General features: G+C 37.1%; 1 protein-coding gene across 1 annotated transcript in view; it reads left to right on the top strand.

The window, feature by feature from the left end:
* The window catches only part of LOC127661911 (carbohydrate sulfotransferase 8-like), a 223676-nt gene that overhangs the window by 43686 nt on the left and 159575 nt on the right, over positions 1–20415 (top strand). Inside the window, exon 2 of the mRNA XM_052152868.1 lies at positions 13984–14181. Within this exon, the coding sequence (XP_052008828.1) occupies positions 14028–14181 (154 nt within the window). The 5' untranslated portion in view covers positions 13984–14027. The remainder of the gene's footprint in view (positions 1–13983; positions 14182–20415) is intronic.

The following is a 20415-nucleotide window of genomic DNA, read 5'->3' as shown; positions in this document are numbered from 1 at the left end:
GTCATGGGGTAAAAATGAGCTGGTCATCCGCTTCCTCAGGGGAGCCAGAAGGATGAACCCCCCGTGCCCCCCATCGGTTCCTATCTGGGATCTTTCTATAGTTCTCGAAACTATGAAAGCCCCCCCTTTCGAACCACTTCAATCCGTGGATTTGAAATACCTTTCACTCAAAACCGTTTTTCTGACTACCCTGTCATCAGTCAAACGTGTGGGAGACCTTCACGCGCTGTTTGTCAGCGCTGCGTGTCTTGAGTTTGGACCAAGTGACTCCAAGGTCATTTTAAAGCCTAGACACGGCTATGTTCCCAAGGTGATCGGTACTCCTTTCAGAGCACAGGTCATTTCCCTATCGGCGCTGCCAGCACCGGATAGCGAACGCGACGCCAATCTCCTTTGCCCGGTCAGAGCACTGAGATTGTATACTGCGCGCTCCGCTGCTTTCAGACGCTCGAGCAGCTTTTCGTTTCGTTCGGAGGGCGCACCAAAGGTCTCGCCGCTCGAAACAGACACTATCTAGATGGATAGTGGACGCTATTGCTGCTGCATACGCGTCAAAAGACCTGCCATGCCCGTTGGGCATTAGGGCTCACTCCACTAGAGGCATGGCATCCTCGTGGGCATGGTCCAGCGGGATTTCCATTCACGACATATGTGTGGCAGCGGGATGGATTTCCCCTCCACCTTTGTCAGATTTTACAATATGGAAGTGCCCGCTCTGCAGGCAAAACTACTAGCGGTTTAATACGCTACAGCTCCCCTGGTGAGCTGCACTGATGGGACACATTCCACACAGACCGGCACCGCTGCTCTGTCGTTCCCTTCCCACTATGTGCTTATGTATTACACAATCAATGACCCGCATTCTTGCCGGCCAAATATTATTTCCCCACTCATAAGGGCTCCCCGGGTCCCCCTTAATTCCCTGGGGCTGATACAGTGGATGCTTGGCGCGCACGGCATTGACAATGGGTTCCCGTAGCGTAAGCTAGCTTACGCATATACTGAGAGAACCTCTCGTAAGAGAACGTATCGGTTACCTAACGTAACCTCGGTTCTCTCTAGATGAGGGAACGAGTATTGCGTAGCCGGCCGTGCTCGCGCCACGAGCGACTTTTCGCTTCAGTCAATGAAAACCAGGGTTCCAGCCTATGAACTACGCTTATATGCACTCTAGTCACGCCCATTTTGGCGGGCTTTGATGCAGTGAGCGCGCGGACACCTCTCATTGGATGCGAGTTCGCCCAAGCTCGTCTATAGGCTGCAGCAGTTGCCACAGAGCAACCTATGAGCTCGCTAGCTAGCCCGCTCAAGGTCTGCAGCTGCCGCACTGCATTGACAATGGATACAAAAATTAAGGATAATTTTTTGGCTTCAATATCTCAGAAAAGATGAATCTTTCCCGTAGTGTAAGCTAGCTTACGCAATACTCGTTCCCTCATCTAGAGAGAACCGAGGTTACGTTAGGTAACCGATACGTTTCACTTTTAGCTTTTGTTACTCTTATCTCAGAGAAGTAGTTTTAGCACTTATTTAAATTACCTGCTTCTTCCTTATTTGAGGAAATAATATAAATGCACTTTATTAAAAAGAAAATATTGATACAAGTATCAAAAGTATAGATGTAATATTGTGAAATAAAGAATCACAAAATACTGATATACACTTGTATCGGCATGACCCTAATATTCAATGAGAATTTTTTCTTTAGGTTGGGACTTTATCCACGTGGAATTGATTGGATTGGATTGAGTGGAAAGTGGGCATTGCATAGCAGAATGGAGTCTTGTGTTTGTATGGAAGGGGCTGAAAATAAGAGGGCTTGGTGAAGCCATCCGAAAATGAAAGTCGTTTTAGAGGTGGAGCAAGTTATTATGTTCTGAAAAAGAAGACAAACTTTTTTAATTTGTTTCTTTAATAACTTGCAGCTATGCATCGTGCTCCTGCCCAATCTTTTGAAAATTCGTATATATTTTACAAGTTGGCTATTTTGTATGATTTCATATGATTTCGTTCTTATAAATTAGTACGATTTCATCACGTGCAAATGCCTGGATCTGTAAAGTGGAAATAAAGACGTTAAGGACAGGCTGTTGTGTGGGACAGAAGCATGTAATTGTCATGTATTAGACGGAAACAATGTCCAGCAACATCATTGGCTGTAGTGTGCATTCGTACTAATTCATACGAGTGCAGTCGTATGATATCATACGAATGATCCAAATTTAGAAAAGTCGTAGAAATCCTTTCGCTGTGAGAGAGTTACGTGCTCAATAAATGTGTATTGTGAAAGTAAATAGGGTACATTTTTATTTAATTTTGACTTTAAGGATTAATTTTATTAAATTTTTCTTGATAAATTCAATCATTATGTTCATGCAAAGAAAAACTGAGAGGTCACAGGAGTGTGACGAGAGGCTTTGCTTTAAATTAATTTTAATTTAATTAAAGGTGTTAATTAATGCATTAAACTGTAAGGACAGATGCCAGTTATCTGCAGATTTTTTAATCAATATTTCATGCACTTGCATTAGAATTCATGATCACGTTGAGTCATCTCAAAGACAAGGATCTTGTACGTGTCTCTCTTTGTTACCCCTGTGGCAATCACCGTAAATACTGTTTGAATGCAGTAAGAGAGTTGGGTTGTGATGGTTGGCGCAGGCAGAGTGAGGCCATATTGCCTGATGAGATTGGCACCAGGCCAGTGGATTGTAATTTAGAAATCCCCTCTTGGCTGTGCCAGCTCTGAACGGATGCCACAGCCACCAAAAGATTTATGGGGCCTATTTATAAGAAACTGGAAATGTCACCACACTGCCAACTTTTACAATCTTTTTGAAAGAACCCAACAGGCGAGACAGACCCGAAAGACGGATGGCAATTTATATGAAAATGTACAATTTGATTGGTCTTAATTCGTTTAGGAGGACCGGGGCAGGTGGATTTTGTCATTCTAGAGGTGATATCGTCTTGGTTTTGTGCACTGATTCAGTAATTAATAATTCATTTGGTTTCATGTCTTGCGGCAGTTTTGCGGTGTCTGGTTTTGTACTTGTGGGAATTTAAAGCGATTTTGCACACACTGAATGCAGTGCAGTTGGAATGGAAATTACTGTGTGAAAATGATTATCTAATTAAATCCTATTAATTTTCTGTTGCAGTTGTCAGGGTTTTGTGTGTGATTGCTAGGTCGTTACCATGTGGTTGCTAGGTCAAGTCAAGTCATCATTTATTTTTATTTGTGTAGCGCTTTTCACAACACACATCGTTTCAAAGCAGCTTTACAGAAAATGATGCTTTTTAAATGAACAGTGCGTTTGAAAATCATGCCTTAAAAAAGTATTGTCTTAAGGCCTCAATTAAACAAGTCAAAGGCGACTATGGTAAGGAACACAAAACTTAAAGTTTGACTAAAATTACTTTCCATTTGATGAAAAAAATGCAAAAACAAAATTTTGAGAAGTATTTGCAAATGTATTTAGCTCCATTATTCCAAAAAGATCAAAAGATTCTCTTGAAACATCCCCTTTACTGTACAAAAAGCACCATAATACTTAATCTTACATATGGAATACTCTATTAAAGTATTTTTCAATTAACATATCATTTAAAAATACTAAATTAAGGAAAGTGAATGGTGGTCACTCTGCCTAACGCCTATATTTGTGTGAATTTTGTGGGAACTAAATGAGGCTGAGTAAATGATGACATTATTTATTTATTTATTTAAAAAAAATGGTGGATGTGATGATATCATATAATAATAATAATAATAATAATAATAATAATACATTTATTTATATAGTGCCTTTCCAAAGCTCAAGGACACTTTACAATCATTTAAATAATATATGCTATAATATAAAAATGATATGCTGTTATAATATATTGTTATCTTAGTGTGGGGTAAAAATTTAACTTAACTTGTTTGAAAACATAAACTATGCATATTTAAGCAATATCATATGAGCAATAGTGTAATATGGCCCTACACCAGCACTGCTGTGATTCGGCCGCAGGCCAAATGCCATAGATAATCAGAGCAATGCTGATTTAGGGCCATATAACATGATTGTGAGTGTGATATTGCTTATATACAACAGTTAAATGAACAAGTAAATTTTTACAAATAAGGAAAAAGTCAGTACGGTCATAAAAATGCATTTGTGCATGGAACTACTTTCTTAAGCGAAGGATCAGAATCTGTATTTGCTAGTTCAAAACAAATGATGCAAATGAGAGAGATGGATCATGTTTCATCACCTGTTGCCAATCCCAAGCAGAGATGCTGTTGTGTCTTTCTGGAGATAATGTAATTTTCAAATTAATCCTATTTTCTCAGTCGAAAAATAGCCATCCAAGCGAGGGTTTTCCTCCATATTTCACTGTGACTGGTGTGCAAGATTCATTCACTATAGAAACCGAAATGTCCTCTGCCATTTTAAACAGTATGTCCTCTCTGATGTGGAAACTCCAGCAAGAGGAAAGCGCCTTGAGTTTGTGAAATTAATTAGTCTGTTGTGTCTCTCAGCTGTGATGAACCTAAATGCTGAAGTTATTAGTTTAAAGCAGTTTAAAGCTATTTCCTAGCTTTAGTAGTGTAGTAGTAATACGAGAGATCACATAGTGCTGATGAATGAAAACACTGACTGATGCTGACACTTCACATCACCTGGCTCATATTACACACAAAAATTGTCTTTTGCCGCCACCTGTTGGTTAAAATATATAATGTCACAAAGTTAAAGTTAAAGAAACACCTATAGCTCTTAACACATATGCACTGCTCTTACTTTTACTCTTTCTTAGTTTAGAATGGTACAAACACAAGCAGAGTGATACAAACAGTGAAGCGTTGGAGTGCTGAGGGTGTGAGACATCAGTACTAATGAAACGTCTCTCGCTAAGTAAGATATGAGGACAGAAACTAACTGCTGTATATAATTACTATATATAATATATAAGTATATAATAAGTATAAGTATATAATACTAGAAATGTGCTTGAAATGCAAGACGACAAAAGTATATTACATGATTATTGGTATTTAAAACTGTATATCGGTCTGGTATGCTAACTATAAACTTAAAACAAACCATTCAGGGTTTTAGAAAATATCATTATTAGGAACTTGAATCAGGATCAGGAACATCAATTGCAGCTCTGCAACTTCAAGGCTTAAAAAAAAGACTTTTCAGAACAAGGAACAGCTCTCAGAACAACATTACAGCTGATTTTACCCACCCATTTTACACAATTTGGAATATTCTCATCAGGAAGGTGGTACAGGGTATCGAATACACATCAAAATGTCCACAAAAAATTGCACTTTTTATTTGGCCAAAAAAATGTCACGTTTGAGAGTGTTAAGATGAAATATGTTTAATAACAGCTTCAGTTGCAAAAACGCTTCAGTTGGAAAGTTTGATTAATGATTGTTTTAAGTTTGATCAGTTTAAACTCCCCATTCCAAAGAATCAGTCAATCATAAGTCTGATTCAAGGATCCATCATTCAAAAATGTTCAAAGAGCTTTGATTATTTTAACTACATTTTTAATAGAATTTCAGTTCTTGTATTAAACATTTTGAAGTGAATGTTTGTTAAAAAAAAATTGATTCTCTTACAATTTTCTTGTGCCCAAGACAGCATAAACACAGGCTTTATATCTTTAATTTTTCAAATGGTCTGTTTTATTCTTAGCAAAGGATTTCAGGGGTTAGTGTTCATCATAAAGCATATTTGCCCATTTCTTACATTTGCTGGATTGTTGCTGAAGATTCAGAATATATACTGTAAATAGACAGAAATGAACTGTATTTGATACAGCTACACAAAAACACAGGTAACTCAATATTTCCATATTCAGTTTGCAGAAAACACATTTTCAAGAATGTTATTATTATTTAGTTTGGCATTATGTGGGTAACAGACACTCCCAAGTATTATTACAGTTAGAAAACAAAAGAAATAGGGCTTGCTTCACAGGACCAGTAAGGGCTAAAAGTGGATATGATTGTAGCACCAATCCCAGAGGAAATGGGCTGCAGGGAGTCGCAATATCTGGGTCACTCATCATGAATCCCCAAATTGAAAATGCTCCTCTCTCTCTCTTTTTTAAACTCTTTTCTTGAGTCATTGTCACTCGGGCTGCAGAAAACAGAATAAAATAGTTGAATTGAATCTTTTGAGTTGCTGTTCTGTAATTGAAACCAAAGTTGCTTAACAGTGACACCTTAAAATAGAGTGACTTTATGTAGAAAAATAAGTTTGGACCTTGTAGCTCTTCATAAATTTTACAAATCACAAAAACAGCAATATAATTTTTTTTATATGTAAGAATTAAATCCTTCACTGGATTTAGTTTGCCTGTTTTACGATCTGCCAGGCAAACATCATAAGTCAGATGTCTTCACAAAAGGTAACGGCACACATTTTCTTAGCCAGACGCATGATCATTCATGTCTGTAGCACAAACGATGCAGGATGAGTTACGCATTACAGTTTAATAATTAGGGTTAGAGGATTGTTCAAATCACTAACCCTACTGTAAATATGAGCAGTAATAAAATTGATGCTCACCTTAGCAACTACCACTAACTACTGCAGAAACACACTTTTCATCATTTGTATCAGTCAGCCTTCGGTTAATGAACTGTGACAGCTGTTTGTATGTTGATGCATTAATACTGCAATCTGCCTGTGGTAAGCCTATATGTAAAATCTTGCTTTCATAGACTGCTTTCATCAGCAAAATGCAAAGTTCAGATGTGAAGAAATGCTACACAGTTCAAGGACTCGCAATTCACCTCTGTACGCCTGTGACTGGACACAAAGGAGTTTATCTCAGGTGTCTGTAATAAAGTGGAGTACAGGAATGTCAGCTTGAGAGATTGCTCAATACAACTGTAACTATGAATCTTGCACACCTGCTGCATATTGAAAATGTTTATCTGTGGCATTTTTATGTATCTTTAATTACTTCATCAATTGCATCCTCTATTTCTTATTAAGAATTAGAGTGCGCCTGTGGCTCAGGTGTTAGAGCGGGTTAGCCACTATTCGCAGGGATGGTGGTTCGATTCCCGGCCCTCATGACTCCACATGACTCCTTCAGCAAGACACTGAACCCCAAGTTGCTCCCAATGGTAGGCTAGCGCCTTGCGCGGCAGCACTGCCGTCATTGGTGTGTGAGTGTGGTTAAAAAAGTGCTATTTAAGTGCAGACCATTTACCATATTAGATGTGTTTGATAAGGCAAGCATCACTATTACTATTGCTTATACTTAGGGTTAGTGATTTAACCCTTGCATAGATCGGGTCTTTAGTGACCCGGGACCAGAGTTGGGTGTAATGCATTACTAAGTAATTTATTACTTTACTTCTTTCAATGAAAAAGTAATTTAATTAAAGTAAGGGATTACTCATAATTTTTCATTAAATTAATTACAGTTACTTCTGATGTAGATTAATTGTGTTAAATACTGTATAGACAAACATTGTATATAAAACAATAGTGAATTTAAAATTGAAATTTAACGTCTAATGTTAAAATATATGTTTTCTAATTTAATGCAGCCCCCTTAAATTCTTTGGCCAGTTCATGAATCATTTATTTTATTTTATATTATTTATTTAAAAGACTTAAAAGAACAATTTCATGTCTATTTTTCATCTGGTCGAAGTTGATAAGGGTTTTAGAAAGTAATTAGTAATAAGTAATGCAATTACTTTTCAGACAGAGTAATTATTACAGCAATCTAATTACACTGTAGAACATATTATGTATTTATTAAAATATTAGTAGTTTGTAAATAATTACTTTTTTAGAGTAACTTACCCAACACTGCCCGGGACCTCATTGCACTGCCTGAGCCTCATCAATTGTTTGGAATTATACCCACACCTTTTAAGTATTCCTCAACTTTTCTCTTCTGAATAATATAACAAAACCACAAAAAAAAAAAAAAAAAAAATATGAAAATTGAAAAAAAATAGTAATAACTGCTTAATTACCAAAAGCGTATAGGATCATTAAAGACCATAGATATGTAATAGTATAATGTTTTGGTGCTACCATAAATAATGTTTTTATGATTATTTCATATCTGTATACGTTTACATCACAGGCTGTTTTGTCTTTGTTAATTACAGAACAAATGAGTACTACGTATATTCATACAAATGTATGTTCATACAAATGTACGTTGATTTACGTTGAGTGACAATGGTGAATTATCAGTATTCCATATGTGTGTACACATGTTCATATTATAAAAGCTATTTCTTACTCAATGTGGCGCTGATGTGTCAGTGATTGACTTGATTTACTTTTGACATTGTAATTTAATGAAGAAACCTTGCAGTAAACTATAACAAGTGTAACACATGAACAGTATGATTTGGCTATTGTCATTTGGGTGTACTACTAAAATACATGTGTTTAACATATTTGCCTTGCCTTGCCTAGCTTAATATGTGTTTGACAACCAGTTGTGTCTCATGAAATTTCAGTGTGGAATTAATGAATATGTTGCATCATCGCTAAAGGGCATAGGTCATAAATTTTGGTGAAACACCTATGAATTTAAGGGTTAAATGTCCATTTATGCTACAGATTTTAATTCATGTGATTTGTTGAGGAGATAGTTAGTGTTATTAAGCAAGTGGGCGATTTTTGCCTAGCAGATTTAAAATTCCCATTCACTTACATTGAAGGAGGGACCCGAGCCATATCCAGAGACAATTATAATACATTTATTGAGGCTCTTTTAACTTGACCAGTAAGAAACCCCCCAGAATGCCCTATTTAATGTATCTTCCTTCAGTCTAGTTTGTTTAGTAAAAACCAAATTGTTTTGAACTATCTTTGGTTTTTAAGATATTTGACAACTAAAATAAAAATTGGTTGAATGAATAAACAGTTTCTGTTTGCCCAGTTTCACTGAATCAACACTATTTATAGCAGCTTTGAGAACTGTTTAGCTGAACTATGCTCTTATGTGACACCAAACAATGCAAATCTGAACTTGAAGCAAAAGCCACGGTATCGATCTGCTAGTCCTACAGCGCCTGCTTGTTCAGAGTGTAATTAACCAAACAAAGCTTATCGATTCGCTTGTAGCTGAAATTTGTTTTTGTGCTAGAGGAGGGGGATGAATTTTGTTGACTATAAATAAAAGCAGAATGGAAAGAAAGTAATGAATTCAGGAAGGCACTTACCTGTATATTTTTCTGTCAGTTTTAGGACATTGCTCGTGTTTAGGGCAGTATCTGCCTTTCTGTGTATCCCCCGTTTGTCATCTTAAGCTGTGTTGATGCAAGATGTGTTTTATTTTGTCTTGAGGGCAAGCGCGGATGTATTTAACACTGTAAATCAGAGGATTGCTGCAGAAATAGCCATAATACACAAGGTCTAGTGGGGAATAACAGGCAGATTGTTTTCAGGCAGAAGCACTAAATAAACGTTTACACCAGCTGTGACAGTTCTTACGAAAACAGTCTCAAACTCTGCTTGAACTCACCCAATGACTGTGCTGTGCTGTGCTCTGTGTGTGTGTGAGTGAAGGGGTTTGGGTGGTTTACAAGGAAATATATTTAGGTTACAAACTGGTAATTACAAGGATATTATGCTATACATGTGGTTTATGAGGACATTTCTAGTATAATAGTTCAATAAGCATTGGCACTGCAGTTCATCTCAAGTTTCATGACGCATCTGGATCATTCAGTTTGGCGAAGAAAAATAAGCGTAGACATGCACAGTTATAACCTCCACTAAAGCACCTTTACTGCTCCGTTGACACGCTCTGACTGTGTTTCACTTGGGTCAACTTTCTACAGAGAGAAGCTGTCCTATTAACTGTAAGTATGTTATATCAGTTGATGACATCACAGTTCTGTTAGTGTGACATTGAAAATGGCAAGTGGAGAAAACAAGCCTCAAGATAGAGAATCCCCTGCGTAATTCAAGTGTCCTCTCTGGAAACTTTTTCTTTTTTGAAGTCAATCACAACAGCGATGGTCATAAAACCTTTACAAAACAGCCACTATTTGCAAACATTGCGTGACGCGATTACGTATACTGGTAATACATCGATGTTTGATTACTTAATTACGTTGACATCAACTAAGGATAAATAGTGCGTGGTGCACACAGATCCATAGGTGAGCCTGAAACTGGACACTTTAAGGAACTCAGTGCTAGTTCGGACAGACATATAACAATAAAGGAAGTGCTTGGAGTGTTCATTGCCAAAGTTATGTTGCCCTACTCTTTTGATGAAGATGTGGGATTTACGCATATGATTAAAACACTCATGTTGCATTATGACATTTCTTCTAGCATATATTTAACTGCAAGTTTTTTTCCTTCTATAGTGATGTGCATTAATGTGTATTACTGTAAGTTAAATGTTGGATAAGTAATTCGAGAGAAAAACAATTTTTTTTAGTTAAGGACACTAACGAAAACTGTACAATGGTTTTATTCAGTAATACTATAGTAGCCATGACTGAAGTCAGTAATACTGTAGTTTCCATATAGTAACCATGATTTTACTATAGTATTGTAACCATGACATTAAATGTTAATTTTGTGGTTACTTTGATTTTACTACAAATGCAGTAATTTTTTTTTTTCTGAACATAACAAATACTTAAACCGTAACCGTGACCATAGAACCGTGACCGTAAAACCATGATACTAACCAAACCATGAGAAATTTGAACCGTTACACCCCAACTGCATACACAAGCAGTTACCGTCTTCTTTTTTTCTCTCACCCCTTTTCTCCCCAATTTGGAATGCCCAATTACCAATGCGCTCCAAGTCCTCGTGGTAGCGTAGTGACTCGCCTCAAGTTGCCACCGCATCTGAGACCGTCAATCCGCACATCTTATCATGTGGCTTATTTAGTGCGTTACCACGGAGACGTAGTGCATGTGGAGGCCCACGCTATTCTCCATTGCATCCATGCACAACTCACCACGCATGCCACCGAGAGCGAGAACCGACATTATTGTGACCATGAGGAGGTTACCCCATGTGCCTCTACCCTCTCTAGCAACCGGGCCAATTTGGTTGCTTAGGAGACCTGGCTGGAGTCACTCAGTATGCCCTGGATTCAAACTTGAAACTTCAGGGGTGGTATAAGCAGTTACCTTTTAAGTCAACATCCTAACTGAAATATAACATTAGATGTGACTGATTTGTGACTATTGATTCCAATAGTTTGATATTATCATGTTGCTAAGCTAATTACATAAAACTCTAAGCCTAAGAATAGAGATCACACAAAAATATTGGGTAAAATAGTTGATTTTTGTTGATACTTGGAAGTATTGAATGCATTTTAATACTTCCAAGTATCTCAGTAAATATTGTAGGCAGCAACTAAATAATATAAAATAGAAAAAGTGCTGCCAATGTAAGCACACAAGAGATTCGACTCACAATTGATTCTAATATTGACCTGTTTCAGTGGCGTCACTTTTTCCCCACAGCCGCCATATTAGTGACCATCAGTGGGAGGAAACAATGGCGGTGAATGGAAAAACACACGTAAAACGATCTCAAGAAAAACCTCAAAAAATGCTTTTGATTCATGCAAAGTCCCTGGAAAGGTGTAAACAGGTCTGAAGTAAGCACAAATATGGAATTTCATGGTCATTTAAATATATTTTATTCATGATTTACCTCTGTATGGCGGCAAGTCTGATGTGTGATCGGTGAGTACACATGCCACCCAGAACATCAGTACATTACCATGTACTGTAGCTAAGTAAATGACAGAATACTCTAATGAGCTTAAAAATACAGGCCACACACAAATATTGGGTATTTTTTGTTAATACCTGTAAATATTGAATGAAATTGAAGTAGCCTCATACAAATAGCTGTTTTGAAAACATTGTTTATTTGACTTACTTTTGCTTTAAGCTAATGACAGAATACTTTAATGATTTCCATAGAGTTTGACATTAACATGTACTTGTACTGTGGCTGTAAAATGACATAATTATCCAATAAGCATAAAAATACATAGCACACACAAGTATTGGGTAAATTAATTGTTATTCACATCGATAATTGATTTTTACCAAAGTGTTGAATGAAATGCAGGCTTAAATATATTTGTAGTTGATATTTCTCCATCTTGGATGGATTTATTTGACCAAGTTTGTCACAATGCATGCAATGATTGCCTTCTCCAGATACATCTGCTACCTTGGCCAAAAGAAGCTTACAAGGCAGCATTGTTAGACTTAAACAATACTCCTTGCAACTATGTGAACACAGATGCATCGAGCTACATTTACATTTATGCATTTGGCAGACGCTTTTATCCAAAGCGACTTACAGTGCATTTATAACAGGGACAATTCCCCCGGAGCAAACTGGAGTTAAGTGCCTTGCTCAAGGACACAATGGTGATGGCTGTGGGGATCGAACCAGCAACCTTCTAATTAACAGTTATGTGTTTTAGCCCACTACGGGGCTAAATAATGCAGTGTCTATGTTGGCAGTGTGCAAGTCAGCTCACTTGGTTTAGGAACCAAGCTGATGTTATAAGAGTAAACAAAAGTTTAAGTACACAAAGTGAATTTGCAGTAATAAAGGTATGATTTAAAACAAATGTGTAGGAAAACCAACTCTCAAGTTAATTAAACTGGAATTACCCTTCTTGGTACGTTTAGTGCTGCAATTTTTCTGAATATGAGGGCTGCGATTTTTCCAAGAAAGCTGTAAAAACAGATCTGAGCTTGTTGATGCCTTGTGTGTGTGTATCGAGCAGAGAAAGCCCCCCTACAGAAAGCCACAGATTGGCACAATACACATTGCACTGACTCTCACAACAGCTAACTATTTTAGCTTCAAAGTCCCCAGAATAAGTATGCAAAACTAAAAAGTTGATTCTAACATAATGCGACTTCTAAAGCTGATGTCTGATGTCAATTCTAATAACTGAAAAACCTTTGAGTGAAAGTTACATTTTGAAAGTTTTGAAAGTCAATTTTGTTCCATGTTGAGTTCATCATAAATGTTGTCTTATGCACTGTCATGTGTGGGTGGTGCAAAATATATGTGCTGATTTAGAAATATACAATTAACATCCGTTAGTTGTTAACAGTAGACAACCTGGCAATATCAAATCACTATGGCAACATCCTCCAGCTACTGCAACTGTCTATATCATCTCATTATCTGAGAGATGACTTTGGCCATAGTCTCATTTACATAATAAACCATGAACTTGTGCATGCTCAGAGATTTTCTCTATAGAAGAAAGCAGATCTGTAAAAGTTTAAATAATAGTTTGGAATTCATACACACACTAAAACAAAATGACAAGAGAAAATAGAAATAAAGCACATTTAGTGAGGCGTCTGCCTGTGGGGTGGGAAATAAGACAAAACACAAGCATTTGGGTTTACACATTTCAACAGACATCTTGAAATTATAAAACTCATTTTTAGCAGTTTTGACTTGAGAAAATTAGATAAAGACTTTTGTACTGTTGTGACATTAATCCTGCAGTAAGCATGCTCACATGCATTGTTGAGCTAATAGCCATTTGAGTCTGTATGCATTAGTGATTACATTACTATCATCCTGTTAGATGGATGAAGCCTCTTTAGTAACTACAAGAACATCAGTTTAATGGGCTGATTTGATTCTGACACTCATGTTTCAACATTCGAAGGACATTAATTTGTACTCTGAAATCGATTACACAGGCTTGATCATTTTAAAGAATCGCAGCTGCATTTGAGATTCAATGCTATTTGAGATTAAATACTATTTGAGAATAAATGCAATTTCTTGCATTTTCCAAGGGAACCGAGGGAACCCCCCAAACTATCCCCCTCCCCAAAGTGCAAATGAAGCAAAAGGTTGAGTTGTATCATTATGTATTAAAAGTATGTTTTGCATAGGAAAGATGTATCACAGTCTCTCTCTCTCTCTCTCTCTCTATCTGCAGGTGTGTCTATCATAGGGAACAACAGATTCTTTATAAATCGCAAGATGCTGGATGTTCTTCGTGGCCGGTGGAAGTTTGGGGTGTCGGTTCGTATGCTGCCATACTCTTTCTGGTTTTTGCTGCTGTTTGCGGCAGGAGGAGTCATTCTCTTCATACATCTGCAAGATATTGGAGACATCATGCAACAGCAGGCTCCAGGTGAGTAAAAACCCTGAAGACCAAAAGATGAATTAACATCAACTGTTCTGACATGGAATTAATTCAGAACATGGAATTTTATGTGTGGCCTTCACTTCTCAAACTCGTGGTGAGATGGTAAGACATTTTACAGACCCATAGTATTCAAACTGAATTTTAGTGGTGAGGCCAGAAAGGTTTTTGAATCTTGGAGTTTATGGAACTTCTACTCTGTGCGTTTTTTTTTTATTTCCTTGTGATTAAGTGTTCCACATTCCTTATGGCGCAGTCACACATACCTTCACATGGCGAAATTCCACAGGCGAAACAGTCATCTCGGTGAGTTTCGCGTGATGGACTTCCGGTGGCGAAGAATTTCCCCTCGCAGATTTCACTTGAGTTTAAGTTTGATGAACTTTAACAGGCGAGTTCACCATGTTGGCCAATGGGACATTGCTTGGTTTGGCAGTGACTTCTGTGTGGACTGTGCTACATACACAGTTATGCTGAATATTCACAATGGACAAGGATAACATTTCAGCGGTGAGTTTCTTTTTATCTTAAGTCTTGCTGAGTATAAAGTGCAGGATTAAAAAGAGGCTGATTGACAATTATATTTTGTTGGTTTCACAAACGCTCAACGTCCACCCACACCATCTTCAACCGTGGAATTTCTCAGTGTAAAGGTATTTGTGACCGCGCTTTTAGCCTTTATGCAACAACGGGTAACACAAATAGCACTGTTCACGTGAAGCGTGCAGGAGACTCAACTCGCAATTAATTTCAATTCAGATGATGCGAGATGAAGCATGCAATACTCTAATAAAAGCAAAAATATTAATAGAACACACACACTAGTTTTTTTTTACTATTTTTATCTATACTTTTCAATATTGAATGGATTACAAATCTAATTAAAATTACGTTTGCTTCCGCCACCAGCTTGGGTTTATTTCTTCACCTAGCTTATTACATTCTGGGAAAGCTTTCTCTGCAAAAGATAAATGTAATGCCACCTTGATGAATGCATTACAGCATGAATAAATCTTGCATATTACTACAATATTTTTACTGCTTATTGTTCAACTGTTAATTAATTACATAAACGGTATGCCGATTAATTAATCAAATTAATCACAGGTATAAATATTTACTGAGAAATCACCTTAAATAACAATAATTCAACAATGATAAAAGAACGATATAGTTATATTTAAATATTTATAAATAAAGTACAAATATAATATTGCAGATCATTAAAATGCATTACATTATTGTAGCTGATGAGGAAAGAATTGATCCAACAGCACAAAGATTGGCTTCAGAATCCAATATATTGTTTATATTCCGTAGTTACGCTTTTGCTTTGGTTGCGTCATGTCATAAACATACTATTTTTAGTTTGCTGTGTCAAGTTAAACATAGTTTTAAAGGTAGTAATCACGTTGAATTAACGTGTTTATTTTATTTTGGTTTGAAATATAATTATGTTGTGTGCAGTATCTTTTGTTTTCTCATTATTTACAAAACACTAGTAATTTTCGGCAGTTTGATTAGGTGGACCAGCTGTCAAGACCATTATGTGGCCCCTCCACTGGTGTCTTAGGGCAGTTAATAGTTTAAATAAGATTGTTTGTATTGTGGATTCTTTACAGTGAATAACGTCTGTTATATCAGGAGTTCAGCAGCATGTGTTTGTGGTTAGCATGATCTGTTTTTGCATATGCTATGACTAAATTCTGTATGTTCATGCAAATAAACCTCAAATAACAGATTTATTGTTCAAATTTGAAAAGAACTCCCCAGAGTCACAGAGGTGGGGTTTATTTACAGACACGTAGGTAATTTTAAATGCTACTTAATGTTGGTCAAAGACATTATACGCAAGCTCTATGGCAATCATACCTGCGGCCCATGTTTTATGTTCATTTTTAAAGTGCCACCAAATTAGTTTTGAGTCTGCAGAATAAGGTCTTGCATACTGTGTATCTGCTGACTTTGTTATCAGAGATCAATGTAATTTTGCCAATTATTTATATGGAGATATAGTCCTGCAATAGTTTCATTCTGATTCGGGTGATTTGTTTAGGCAAAAATTCTAGGCCTAGGCCTAGGACTAGGTTGCATAGTAGGCACATCCCCTGAATGACTTCATTCATTAAAAGCTTCATTTACTGGTTCCTCATACTAAATTATTTTAAACATTGATTAGAACAAAAAAACAAAAACAAAGATGCATATCAGTCAGCATATATATAGCACCTTTTTAACCTTTACAGTATTCAAAGCACTTGACACTGTGACTCATTCACACACACATTCATACACCATGCAAGGCACTAGCCTGCCATTGGGTGCAACTTGGGGTTCAGTGTCTTGCACAAGGACAGTTCGGCATGTGGAGTCGTGTGGGCCGGGATTCAAACCACCAACACTGTGATTAATGGCTGACCCGCTCTACCAACTGAGCCACAGCAGCTATGCAAATGTGTGCATGAATGGTTCCTAAAACCTTCATTTAATATGCTTCAGAGACGTAAAATTTAATTTCAATAAAAAAGGAAGAAAGCAAAACAAGGAGAGGATTATCCTGAAGAGCTGAGTGGATTGCAAAGCCGTGCGCTCTCAACTGGAGCTCAGGGAGGCTCAGTCTTTCTGCTGGTGAATGGCATCTGATGGTGAGAATGTGAGGTATGTAAGCATTCCAGATGAACTGCAGTGGTTCGGTGCCTGACTTAAGTGTCACCTTCCAGAAAACTCTTCTGTTAGAGATGAAACCCTTTAATGTTATGTGCCAGATTTGGTATGTTTGGCTTGTGCAATTGAAAGCTAAAATAGGAACGGGTCACACAGCAAAATGTTTTTTCCTTAATCAGTATTTTTGTCTTGTTTTCTGGTTTAAAAAAATATCAGTAAAACTTTACAATAAGGTTCCATTCATTAACATTAGTTAATGCATTAAGTATCATGAACTAACAAAGAACAATATACTTTTTACAGCATTTATCAATCTTTTTAATGTTAGTTATTAGAAATACAATTGTTCATTGTTAATATGTGTTATTTCATAGTGCATTAAGTAATGTTAACAAATACAAAAACTAAATAAAAAATGTATTACTATATGTTGAAATTAACTTTAAAAAAAGTCTGTAAATGTATTGTTCATTTTTAGGTCATGTTAACTAATGGAACCTTAATGTAAAGTGTGCCAAAATATCAAATTTAAACAATTTTGTTTTTTATATAATATAAATGTACTTTAGCAAAATTGTGTAATATATAAAGACTTGATTTTAAAGATGTCATAAATGTATAAATTATGTTGTTTTTTGTTTTTCTTCCATACTGGCAAAAATATGTTTTTATTTATTTTTAAGCTCACCTGAGAGCATGCGCAGCAAGATCTTTGAACAAAGCCAAGTGCTTAATTCTCAGAACATATATACATATATATATATACACACACATTACTTTGCAAAGGTTTTAGGCACTTAAGTTGTTTCACAAAAACCATTGTCTTAAGTGCCAAAAACTTCAGCACAGTACTGTATGTTTTTAGTTTTTTTCACATGAGCAAGAGTGCAATACGGCCCTACATCAGCACTGCTGTGGCTAAGAAATCACCTCTTAAACCACAATTCTGTTAGCCGCACATGAAACGCTCCATGCTCCCAATTTTTGCCAGTAATTTCTCTCTGCTGCTTCTCTCTACTGTTGTATATAAGCAATATCACACTTGCAATCATGCTATATTGCCCAAAATCAGCACTTCGGCCGAGTGCCATATCACAGCAGTGCTTATTTAGGGCCATATAGCATAATTGTGAGTGTGATATTTCTTATATACAACAGTTCAATAAACAAGTAAATAAAAAACATTATGAAAAACGGGGTATGAAAAAATTTTTTAATGAATAGTCATAAAACTCATGTGCATGGAAATACTTTCTTACACGACGGAGAAGAATCTGCCGTTGCTAGTTCAAACTAAATTATGCGTCCAAGCCTTCGTTAGTAATTCAATAATGTCACTTTAGAAAGAGTATCATGGCTTGGGCTGTTTCTAACAAGTTATTGGAGAAACAAGGGTGTGTGTGTGGAGAGAGAGAGAGAGAGAGAGAGAGAGATAGGGGTGGAGTCTGTGTGATCACGTGTTGCCACTCCCAAGCAGAGATGCTGTAGTGTGTTATTCAGCTTTCTGGAGATAATGTCATTTTTGTCAAATTCATCCTATATTCTCAGTGGAAAAATAGCCATCCAAGCGGGGTATTCCTCCCTATTTCGTGGTAACTGGTGCGCAACAGTCACTCACTATAAAAGCTGATGTGGAAACTCCAGTAAGAGGTAAGCGCCTTAAGTTTGTGTAATTAATTGGTCTGTTGTGTCTCTCAGCTGTGAGGAGCCTTAATGCTGAAGTTGTTAGTTTAAAGCCGTTTAAAGCTATTTCCTAGCTTTAGTAGTGTAGTAGTAATACGAATGATCACATAGTGCTGATGAATGAAAACACTGACTGGCACTGACTAACTTCACATCATCTGGCTCATATTACAAACAAACTTTTGCCGGCACCTGTTGGTTAAAATATGTAATGTCACAAAATTAAATGTAAAGATTCCCATACAGCTCTTAACACATATGCACTGCTCTTACACTTTAATTTAGAATGGTATATCGGAGTGATACAAACAGTGGAGTTTCGAAGTGCTGATGGTGTGACCACCAGTACTCATGGTTCAAGGACCAGGACTAACTGTTGTGTGTGTGTGTGTGTGTGCGCATACACACATATATTATAAGGGCTGCCAATAATAAAAATAATTATTAATATAATGTATATAATACATTTTATAATTAATAAATATGTGTGTATGCTAAGTTAGTGAATGAGACCTAACTAAAGTAATTGTGTAAGGACAATCGAAGAAAACTCTTTTATTCATCATGGCAATGAAATGGCTTGCATTGCCAGCAGCAGAGAGAAATTGCTGGAAAAAATTGGGAGCATGGAGTGTTCCCTGTGCGGCTAACAGCATTGTGGTTTAAGAGCAGATTTCTCAGCCTCAGTAGGACAAAGGCAAGCTCTCGTCTCAGTGTACAACCATTCTAGCGAAACACAGCCTCCTCAGCCTCTTGAGGTCAAATGCGTCCTCTAACAGCTCTGTTAGCGAGAGATCTGCTCTTGAGGGACGGATCGTGCGTCGCTAATGAGGAGTGCCGGCTCTTGTGTGCTGGCCAGTTGTTGAGATCAACTGCAGCCAATCAGAATCCACTCCACTTCATCGCTCAATGAGTTTTATGCAGGCACTGCCGTGGTCCTCCGAACATCTGGGGTAAAGAATAACGTGAGGCATCTAAACTGACCTGGGAGACACAGGATTACGAAAGTATGTGCAACATCATTGGAGGAATGTGGGGAAATGATAGGACATAATTAAATGAAAACTGTAGTTCACCCGAAAATTCTGTCATCACGTACTCACCCTCATGTTAAACAAGTACTATTATTAGTTTTTTCCTTCAGTGGAACACAAACGTTTAGTAGAAAGTTGTTATTTTCTATATAATGAAATCAAATGAGGCTGACATTGTCAAGCTGCAAAATTATTATTTTTTTATGTAAATGTAAAAATAGAAAAGCATGCTTACATACTGCAAACAAACAGTATATGTGTGGCTTTAACAGACTTTGGTTACTAATTAGCTGGACATGAATAGTTTGAAAACAGGAAAACAAAAAACTCCCACAAAGGGGAAGCAGGTAATCCAGGGCTGGGGCAGAATGCAGCAGGCAACAGGACTGACCAAATGAACAGTAAAGAACAAACAAACAGGACCAACCAACTAGACCGACTGGAAAACAAGCACACAAGACTGGAAACCAAACGAACTGGCTCTGGATAGCAAACACGAGGAGCCTAATATAGGGAGAGAAATCAAACGGGTTAGCAGGGTGAGGCAAATGAACTAATAAGCAAACAAGAAGATGGAGTATAACGTAAGACAGAGAGAGACACACAGCGATACAGAAACAAAGCAAAGCCATATGCTCTCATAAAGCAAAACACCCAAACGGGATGAGCGCACGTCGCCAAGACAATAAGGCATTATATGCCCATGCCAACCACAAACAAGATGAGAATGTGTAGCAACGCCAAACAAAGTGATTCTCACACTAAACTAAACCGAAGCATACATCACAAGGCAAACGTCACGCGATGCACGCAACATGTGACAAAAACAAGACAGGACAGC

Source organism: Xyrauchen texanus, chromosome 21, assembly GCF_025860055.1.
Source record: "Xyrauchen texanus isolate HMW12.3.18 chromosome 21, RBS_HiC_50CHRs, whole genome shotgun sequence".
Classification (NCBI taxonomy): domain Eukaryota; kingdom Metazoa; phylum Chordata; class Actinopteri; order Cypriniformes; family Catostomidae; genus Xyrauchen; species Xyrauchen texanus.
The sequence above is the reverse complement of the archived record's forward strand: the minus strand, read 5'-3'. Positions and strand labels throughout refer to the sequence as shown.